This window comes from Poeciliopsis prolifica, unplaced genomic scaffold (assembly GCF_027474105.1).
Source record: "Poeciliopsis prolifica strain line A6 unplaced genomic scaffold, Auburn_PproV2 SCAFFOLD026, whole genome shotgun sequence".
Taxonomy (NCBI): Eukaryota; Metazoa; Chordata; class Actinopteri; order Cyprinodontiformes; family Poeciliidae; genus Poeciliopsis; species Poeciliopsis prolifica.
This window is the reverse complement of record NW_026562401.1, coordinates 5,495,305-5,505,589: the sequence shown is the minus strand read 5'-3', so window position 1 is coordinate 5,505,589 and position 10,285 is coordinate 5,495,305. Positions and strand designations below refer to the sequence as shown.

Here is a 10,285-nt window from a genome sequence, read left to right as displayed (position 1 = left end):
GGAAGGTTTACATGAAGATATAATTTCCTTAGCCATAATATTTTAACTATCGATAGTAATTTATTCTGTTAAATAAAGGTTGCTATTGTTAGAATTGTTGATCCCCTAATTTCTTGCACCATTTTTTCTTTTACAGAAATGAAAGTACAAATACAAAAGCCGGCCACAATTCATAGATTTAGTAAAAAGATTTCAAACTTATGTCACAATTAGGCACTGTGCTTTGTTAATCAGTCGCTTAATGACAAAAAAAAAAAAAAAAATTCTGTAAAAATATATTAAAGTTTATGGATGAGAACACTTTTGGAAGACGCTGTATTATGGCTGAAACATTGGAAAAAGCGTTGAATAATAGCTCATTACTTTTTCTTTTTCTTCTACTTAAGTACTGTGATTAAAAACACTAAAAGGTTATCAGAAAATATTACCATCTTAACTTCGTTAGTAAAGATAACCTGAAAGGAAAGAATAAACAATGTTCTTTTCTTTTAAATAAAATCATATTTATTTTACAAATTTGCACAATTACATAATAGTGGTGAATCCTCATACAAATAAACTGCTAGAAGTGTGTGTAGCCTGACACACTCATCTTTAACGCACCCACGCACACACACACGCACCTACTCACACACACACGCACACGCACCTACTCACACACACACACAAAATCATGTTACAGCAAAAATCCTGGTGGACATGACAGCAGAGTCTTCCTTACAAAACGCGCAGACACACACATGCTTCTGTCAAACTGCCACAAACTGATTTACTCCCTCCAGGTGTAAATCAGATCAGATTTTCTCCGCCTTTCCCATTTCTCACATTCACCATGCGCCAGTGACGGGGTGTCTTTACTCAGCCAATCGAATGAAACAGAAGTGAAGTGTGAAACGTACACATACGGTGCTGCTGGCTTCTGTTTCTGTCACGGTTCTGGTGAAACTTTAATGTGGGAGGTCCGCTGTCACAGAGGACAGCGTGGCCCGCAAGAGAGAAGCTTCTTTTAGACCCTGGATATGCCTCCTTAAAGGACATAACATGGCTTAGAGTGTTCATACAAAAACATTTTGATTTTTCCCAGTGTCTTACTGACTTTGGTGGTTTATCGCACTTTTGCTTGAACACTAAACAAACTTTATGTTTTTCTGAAAGCAAAATTCAGCCACTGTAAGCTGTTAGGTAGTTTGGTTGTTTAAGTAGAGAGGAAGTGATACAGCTTTACAAATAACTAAAAAAATAACAAAACCTTTGATTGTCTTCACGCAATTCTTTGTGAGGAAAGGTCTCCTTGACTTTTTTCTTCTTTAAGAAAAAAATGTTTTTGTAGTTTGACTTCATTTGGAACGGTTGAAATAGGATAGAATCGCAGCGAGAAAGAGCAAAGAGTGACAAAGAAAAGACAAGTGAAAAGCACAGGAAAAAAGAAGCGTTAAAGCCCTCTTCAGAAATTTTACAAACCTCATTTTGACCTGGACTTCAGCTCCCATGGTGCACCTTTCTTGTGTTTTTTCAGTGGGAGGGCATCTGTTACTGTGGTATATCAGTTTTTTTTTTTTTTTAACGAATATACAGTTCAGAGTGTTTTTCCATTTCTGCTTAAAAAGCTCCCCATGAAATAAAAAGGACGAGTGAAGGGAGGTGGGAACTGGGACAGATTGTGCTCCGGCTTCGGTCTCAGACCTCCACCTGGCCCTGCGTCAGGTGGGCCCTGAGCTGCTGGGCTGCGCTGAAGATTTTTCTCTGATGGCCCAGCAGGTTCACACCAAGGTTCTGGACATCTCTGAACGAGACATAGGGAGAAGGGGAGTCCAGTTAGCAACATGCAGCAATCAGTTCAGGTGGGTCATTGTCCAGGCTTTAGGCCTGCAATTTCAGACGCTTACTATCAGCCTGCTCTGTAAATCTAGTTTGGGTCTGTGTTTCTAATAATTGTCTTGTTGGAACTTATAATGATCTCCCTGTGCAAACCATCAGAATTTAGATTTTGTTCTAAGCTGAAAATTGAGGTAGAAGTCCTTCTTAATCATTATTCCAACCCCTTTGATTCACCACTTTTTCAACCAAAAATTTGAAATGACTCTTGAACTTACTCCATAGTGAGTATGCTGACTCTGTCTAATGTGTCTATGTTTGCCCGATCAAACTCCTCCTGATATCTCTCCATCCTCAGCGCTTTCAGCCAATCGCCGACCGTTACCACTGCCGTCAAGTCTGTGGGCGTGGGGCTGAGCAGAGGTTGCGAGCAGCTCCTGTGAACGCCAAAAACAAGAAAATGAGATGCATCATTGCTGATGCAGATTGCCCGACATGTGTTTCGAAGCTGCCGTCTCACCGAGTTGGCTCGGCCTTGAGGGAGGCAGGGTGCCTGATGAGCCGATCCAAAGAGGAGAGGAGCTGGTCGAAGCCTGGCCGCTCTCCCCGTTCGGCCTGCCAGCACTGAAGCATCAGGGAGTGGAGGGCAGGGGGGCAGTTGTGAGGTGGAGGGAGCCGATACTGATCTGCTACCGCCTTCATCACCTGCAGACACAGGCACCGAATGTGAAGGTTACGCACGGATGAAGCGAGAAAAGGTCAATGTGTGCTTGTAGGAGCATTTGGAGGAACACCATGGAGACTTTAGCACTTTGGCATTTTGTGAACTACTAAAATATTCAAGAAGCAGGGAAAAATGGAGCACATTTATTCTGTATCAGCATGTATATGTGATATCAAAAATAAGCAAAAAATAGAAACGTATACAAAACTTATTCCTGCAAACCCTCTATGAGTTTAAATGTAATAAAATTAGGCCTTGTGGAGAGGATCTACATTTTCAGGGGGGAAAGCAGTTCTGCACGGTTTTGGAGAGATCTTCTGCACTGCAGTGAGTTTGCAGTATGTTCACCAATCACTGAGTTCCTGCTTTGGTCACAGTCCCATCCTCACCTCTTGGTTGCTCATGTCCCAGTACGGGCGCTCTCCGTAGGACATCACTTCCCACATCAGTATGCCGAAGCTCCAGACGTCACTGGCTGTGCTGAACTTTCGATGTTGAAAAGCTTCTGGTGCGGTCCACCTCACTGGAATCTTACTGCCCTGATAGATAATAGATCCACACAGTCAGACATTGATCAAAGAAGTCAAATGAAATGAGAACAAAGATCACAGCGCGCACCAGAGAGGCGGTGTATGTGGGCATGTTGTGATCCAGACCCCTCATGAGTCTGGAGAGGCCGAAGTCAGAAACTTTGCACACTAGGTTGGAGTTGACCAACACGTTTCTCGCAGCCAGGTCTCTGTGAACGAAGTTTCTCTCAGAGAGATAACGCATCCCCGCACCAACTCCCCTGAGCATCCCAACAAGCTGGAGGACACTGAACTGACCTTCGTTTTCCTGCAGAGGAAGCAGGGCAGAAAATCTGAGTTATAACACGGAGTCTGATGGTGCAAATGGTAACAAAAAGATGTTTTCTCACCCTTAGGAAACCGTCCAGTGGTCCATTCTCCATAAACTCTGTGATGATCCTCTCTGGAGGAGTACGCGTGACAACCCCCTCCAACTTCAGCACATTAGGATGATCAAATTGTCCCAGGACCCCCGCTTCACTGAGAAACATGCCCTTCTCTCTGTCAGACGCCCCCCAGCGAAGAGTCTTCACAGCCACTAGCACTTCCCTGCGGCCCACAGGACGGTAACGTCCACGAGACACTTCACCAAACTGGGCTGGACGGGGACGGAGCCAAACCAGTTAGCCGGAGCTGAGAACTTTACAGGAGAGATTTAGGAGGATATCAAACCAACCTGCACCAATCACCTCCTCAATCTTGATATGAGAAGGCTCTATTTCACGGGCAAATTCTTTAACAGCCTCACTGGGGTCTTCATACGTAGAAGGGTCCACATAATACTTAACACCACCTGGAAATGCAAGTCAAATCTTAGAAAAGAAGTCAAGGATTTTAGCCACTTATTGACACAAATCCCAACACAAATTTTCTTATCACAATGATGGGATGATCTTTAAGAGTATCACTAATGTACTCTTAACAAAATAAATATTACTTTCATGTATTCAGAAAAAAATATTCAGCTGTAGATGGACTACGAAGGTTTTACACCATTTTGGTGATATTTCTGGACTTATGCATATATAAATAAACCTAATAATGTTTCAACGAATTAAATGTACTCACCACGATTACTGATGTACCTCTGAAGCCGGTCGCTGTAAGGACTCTCTCTCCTTTTGCTGCAAAATGAATAAAAAGCATGTCAATGTAAAAAAAAAATAATAATAACATACTTGAGAACATAAAAGCATGAATGCATATTCTTAAAGACTTACCTGCGAAATACAACCACAACAATGATTGCTGCCACCACGAGGAGAAACGCTGCCCCGCCCATCACTGAGCCAACGAGCAGAGGAAGTCGGTTCTGGATCTGCTGTGAATGCTCCTCTGTGGGAGACACAACAGGACAGTTCAGGATCAGATCCAAACCTCTGCTGCTGAACGCATTGAATCTGAATGCAGAGCTCGAGCGTTTCCGTCTGAGAAGATTTGCCCTTAAAATTTACCTGTGCTTAGTTGTCCTATGAGTTGCTTTGTACAGTACAATAAAAATAAATGATGTGCAACTTGTTTCAGTTTATCAAAAGCATGTTTAATGGAATTATCTGGTCTAGTTTTCAAAGTTTAAATTCATTTTTAAATTAATATTTCATAAAAGAGAAGGAATATTTTCTTTTATTCTGGACATGAGAAACTCCTGCATGAAACCAACAAACGACAATAAAATAATCAAATTCTAAATATTGCAGTGTCATAATAATACTAATTATTATTACATTTCCATCCATCCATCCATCCATCCATCCATCCATCCATCCATCCATCCATCCATCCATCCATCCATCCATCCATCCATCCATCCATCCATCCATCCATCCATCCATCCATCCATCCATCCATCCATCCATCCATCATCTAACACACCATTACTCTCAGGTTTGCTAGGGGCCCTGGTGCCAATTTCCAACAGCTGAAATCCCACAAGTATAACTGAATTTTTTATTTTTATTTGTTACTGTGACAAGTTGAGGTACCAAGCGGCAGCGTTGTGAAGTAGATGGTGTTGCTGTATGGGCCGTAGCCTCGTTCGTTTCGCGCTCGGATCTGGAAGGCGTAGATAGAGCCGGGAATCAGGGAGTTGACGGTCACTGTGTTGGTCTCGCTGTAAACCGTCATGGCACTGTCCACGTCTGAACCCTGAGGTACGCAGGTGCAGAAAGTTCTGTTCATTTTCTCTAACCAACTAAAAAGTATGTGAAAGTTGTTAAATGTGGTTTTCTTTGCAAACATGCCTTATCGTAATATCGTAGCTGGTACTCCAGGATGTCTCCATTGGGTCGATCCGGCTGCGGCCACGAGAGCGTGATGGAGTCTGGGGCTCGGCTCAACTGGTGCAACATGGGAACTGTACTGGGAACTGTGGTGGACGAGACAACTCTGATCACTAGTGTATAAATGTTTATATCTGGTGTGATGATAATTACTTAGAGCAAAAGACAACATAAAAGTCAATGACACAGACGAAAAAAAAACAATAAAAAATTTATAAAAATGTTTTACTACACAGATAGTCACTAAAACCCTCCACATAGTGAGGGTGAGTCACAGAAGGACAGAGATGGCTGTTTAGAGAGGATTGTATCCCAATATATTAGGGGAAAGATGAGTGTGAAAAAAAGTGCAGCAGAAAAAGATGCTCAGAAAACAGATTTCTCAGGCCTTGAGAAGATTGAAAAGTAAATTCAACTCTTTAAATTCAAGAGTTTAGAGGAAATTCACAAAATATAGACTGTCAGTGCTATAAGAGCCAGACACATTTAAAACATGGGAAACAACGATTGTATGTCCTCCGAGTACAATCAGAAGTGGGTCCAGCCTCATCTCTGTATACAACATATAAACGTGTGAAGTTTTGAATATGTCAGACCAAATCAGGGTTAATTTAGTACACAAAAAATAAGAAGTGTGGCTTCTTCAATATGGCCTTTGTCTGATCTGAATTCAACTGGACTGCGGTTAATTAAAGTCTGATTAAAGTATGATTTACAATGATTCAACATAAGCAAATTTTATTATAAATCCTTATCTTCTAACCGAAGATTAGTAACCACATGGGGGCAGTGTTACTTAACCTGTGTGGGATGTTCAAGAGCGTCTAAAAGTGGAGTTTTATGGAGCGTCAAGCAGGATCTTGTTACAGTCACTGCGATGACAAGGTGACTCAAGCTACAGGAAACTTTCTTTTTACTTAACTAATAATCTCTTGAGGCCCCTACACTGGGTTGTTAGATAATTTAGATCAATTAAAGTTCAAGTTTCTCGTAATTGGCTTCTTGGAAAGCTACAAAAATCATGCACTTGATCTGTATAGCGCTTAGCTTTCCTTTTGTCCCCCAACTCATTTGCTTTCATCTCTCTTTCTGTCTGTCTCTTTGTCTTCCGATCTCTCATTCGTCCCTTTCTTCCCACTCGGAGATCATAATGAGATCTGACAGCACGCTGAAACATTGAGCGACCCCTCGTCTAGAGAGCGGCAACAGAAAAGATGGGGCTGAAGCACCAAAAGAGATAAAAGAGGAGGGGCAGAGACCCCCACACAGACACACACACACAGACAGGGTCCACATGCGCAGAGCTTCCCATTTTCTTTCATCTCATCTTTTTCATCCTCTCTGTCCCGTTCTCACCTGACTGGCTGGTGGTGAAATTGATGCTTGTGTATCGAGCCGGAAAAGGACTCAAAGATGAAACCTCATTCATTGCTTGCACCTGTCAATATGGAGAAAACACACACTCTGATGTGACATTCAGAGCCAATGCTGACATTTACGACATGCGTGAGAAACAAAGACAGCCACGGAGCATTCACCATGTCAAGTCAACACGGCCTGGTGAATGGGAAATATCTCCCCATAATGAATAAGAAATAGGCCATGATTCCAACTGAGCTGTGTGGAACTAAATAATAAATGTGTGTATTTGATGATGTGGGGCTTTTAAATTAATTCAGCTCGTACCCTCTAAATCTTCCTTATGTGAAAGGCCTTAGCACTCAGATGAAGGTCTTAAAGACCAATTTACAACCTGTTTCATTGATCAGTCGGAAGAGAGAGAACCAGAAAAAGAAAAACTCAGTAATTAGAGCTTGTGCAGCTTGAAGGAGAGGAGAGGCTCATGCTGAATGAGTGAGGATTTTAGAGAAGGCCAGAAAAAAGTTGAGCAAACATCTAGAGCATGTTGTTCAAACTGGAAAAATTCACAAATATATTGCTTTTCAATACATAACCTTTTAATACATGAATTGATCTACAAATAGATATAAAAAAAACAAATATTTGTTTGTATTTTTTCAGATTCAATAAAGATTGCGCATTTGAATGTAGTCCACAAGATCTCGCTGAAATTTGCTTTAACGTGTCTTTGAAAGTTAATGACCACATCTGTTTATGTGCAATTATTGGTCTTCAATCACAACTTTGTCACAAAATTTAAAATACAACTAAGAACATCAATCAGATGTAGACCACACTCTGACCACGAGGTGGCAGTAAAGCACTTCCTTTACAAGTTATGCTGTGTGTTGAATATGCATCAAATGGCACCTGAGCTGCTTTAACACCATAAAGAGTTTTGAGTCATATTTGTGACTGGAGTTAACACAAGATACTGACTAGTTATCTGGGTCATCAGACTGAAACAACAGCTTCCAGGTGGTTGAAAAGTTTTAAGTGAGTAACATGAATTATGTCTACAAGTTGGTTTCATCTTAAGCATGACCTTTCTGTTAGATCTGACGGCAGTCAGAAATGACAACTACCAAGAATAATATTCTCTAACAGTCCACACTGAAATAATTTAATTGGCTATTGATCATAAAAAATCCTACGGATGCTAGCTGTGCTATGAGCTTGGAATCAAAAAATATTTATAGTTTTCTATCATCTTGCCGTCTTTCTTGTAGTTATTTTTGACAGATGCATCATTTTAGCTATGATCTGCGCTCATGATGGTGCTGTGTGTGTTACTGTTGAGCAACATTTTGGTAGCCATAGTGTCTGGTGAGAGTTGAATAAGACACACATTCAGACACAAAAAAACTAGATTTTTTTGTTTTCTTCCTTTCCTTGATATTTGTTTCAAAAACAGGATCTGCAATGAAAAGCAAACACTGATATGCAATCTGGATTAAAATCTTTGTGTTGTCTTGATTTCATCTAAAATTTAAAATATTTAAATGTGAACAAATCAGTGTATGTTGATTAGACAAGGAATTATACTCCTTGTCTAATATTGGCTATTCATTAATAAATGAAAGCTTTCATATATATAAAGCTTTCATATAAATAATGAGATATCTTTAATCACTAAACAGACCAGTACCTGTATGAGATAAGTGACCCTGGTCAGCAGATTGTTGAGGGTGACTTTAGTCTGCTTCAGGTTGGTCTGTGATGGACTGAAGGTGACTCCCTCTCCACACCACGAACATGCCGTTGGGTTGCTGAAGGTGGGCGAAGGGCAAATGCGACAAACTACCCCGTACCACACTTCAGTGCGGCCTCCCATGTCCACTGGTGGACGCCATCTTAAGGAGACTCCTCCATCTCCGCTTTCATACTCCCATGTCAGAGATACTGGAGCAGAAGGAGGAGCTGAGGAAAAACAGAGAGAGCAGGAGGGTTCAGCATGTATAATATAAGCAGGGGATACTTAGACTGAAGCGTGTGCTGAAAAGTTTATGACACAAGAAAGGTTTCATGCTGGCAAAGCCATTTATTCCTGTATAAAAGTAATGGAAAGAGGGTCATAAAATAGCTTGACGGTGATGCATTTCTTAAGCGAGAACAGCTTTTTAATACTTCTCAGGTTTGTCTTTTGTAGATGTAATCCATAAAACAGGATGGGTTTGGTAATTGTACCATGATTGTTTCCACAGATTACAGGGGGGCCCCTTGCACATCTCCAAGAGAGTTGGCCATAAACAAACAAATACACAAGGCTCACTTGTGCAGGCGGTAGAGTTGGCATCGTTGGCTGCACGATAAAAGCCACTGCGACATTCGCACACACTCGATCCCTCCTGGCTGGTTCTGCTGTTGGACGGGCACACAGAGCAGGGATTGGAGCCAGACACAGACTTGAAGTAGCCCACAGGACAAGCTGCAGAGAGACAGAAAAGGGCACAAAGATGGTTGAGTACTTATAGCTTTGAAGAAAAGCGCTGGGCAGAGCAAGAACACAATAAGCTATGGATATGTGTAGCAAACACATTTACAATCACAAAAAAGATGCATTTGTGCAAAATTAGGAAGTGATCATTTCTGTAGTCCCTTTTTAAAAAGATTTCTTCAAATCTCTTCTTCATTCTCATTGCTAAGTCATAAGTATAGACAACAGAAGGATGCCAAAGCGGCAGACCTCCCCCCCCAGTGATTTAATTTTTATAATGCAACTTCACACCAGCATTATAAACTGCTGGTGTGAAGCAGTTTATGATGTAGCTGAAAACATCGTGTTTATTGGAGATGACAACAGGATCGAGGTTCCTGATGTTACGATGAAGGACAGACACACAAAAATAACACAAATAACCCCAGATTTCTTATTTCTGGTCCTGTTTATACACAATCTAGTGTTAGCACTGTAGCTGCTACAAGAAGCCAGGAAATCAGCTTATGAAAACACTCAAAACACAGTGTTCAAAGTTACTGGGGAGAATGTGCAAACAGACTGGATTTGAACCCAGAATATTTTTGGCGCAGATCAAAATGAAAATTAATGATGATCCTTGATTGATTCCAAGCACCAGCTAATATTGTGTTCAGTAGCTTTGAAGGTATTCCAACTTCCAAGCTGCATTTTCTTTGGAATATTTTAGATACAACAGAAAATCCTCAAGTAGTTTTGAGTCAAATTCCACATATAAATCTGCAAATACTGAGCTATGAATATAGCTGGAGTTCCACTGGACAGAATATCCTTGAACATATTTTAATGTTAGCGTGTTAAAAAGGTGGAGTTTTTTAAATCAGTGAACACATCATATCGAAGTGCTTCCTTGTCACAGAGGAAACAAAAAGTTTGCTATCTTCAGGGTCAATAGTGTTTATATTAGGTCTGAAGAACATTGATGGAAGAAGCTTTTTAACAGTAAACAATGTTTTCCACAGAATTGACATCATTGTTCAGGCTGAGAATGAGATGAGAGAGAGAGCAACATTTTCAGCAG

The 10,285-nt window shown here is 40.9% G+C and overlaps 1 protein-coding gene across 2 annotated transcripts in view; it reads right to left on the bottom strand.

The window, feature by feature from the left end:
• Positions 1 to 488: 488 nt before the first annotated feature.
• The window catches only part of ephb6 (eph receptor B6), a 57,094-nt gene continuing 47,297 nt past the window's right edge, over positions 489 to 10,285 (bottom strand). For both annotated transcript variants that reach the window (XM_055047582.1, XM_055047583.1), the window contains exons 6-19: positions 9,061 to 9,216; positions 8,437 to 8,708; positions 6,744 to 6,825; positions 5,349 to 5,473; positions 5,091 to 5,253; positions 4,329 to 4,443; positions 4,177 to 4,232; positions 3,785 to 3,901; positions 3,459 to 3,706; positions 3,158 to 3,376; positions 2,929 to 3,078; positions 2,336 to 2,520; positions 2,094 to 2,252; positions 489 to 1,783 (exon numbers count right to left, since the gene is read on the bottom strand). In XM_055047582.1, the coding sequence (XP_054903557.1) occupies positions 1,678 to 1,783; positions 2,094 to 2,252; positions 2,336 to 2,520; positions 2,929 to 3,078; positions 3,158 to 3,376; positions 3,459 to 3,706; positions 3,785 to 3,901; positions 4,177 to 4,232; positions 4,329 to 4,443; positions 5,091 to 5,253; positions 5,349 to 5,473; positions 6,744 to 6,825; positions 8,437 to 8,708; positions 9,061 to 9,216 (2,153 nt within the window). In that variant the 3' untranslated portion in view covers positions 489 to 1,677. The remainder of the gene's footprint in view (positions 1,784 to 2,093; positions 2,253 to 2,335; positions 2,521 to 2,928; positions 3,079 to 3,157; positions 3,377 to 3,458; positions 3,707 to 3,784; positions 3,902 to 4,176; positions 4,233 to 4,328; positions 4,444 to 5,090; positions 5,254 to 5,348; positions 5,474 to 6,743; positions 6,826 to 8,436; positions 8,709 to 9,060; positions 9,217 to 10,285) is intronic.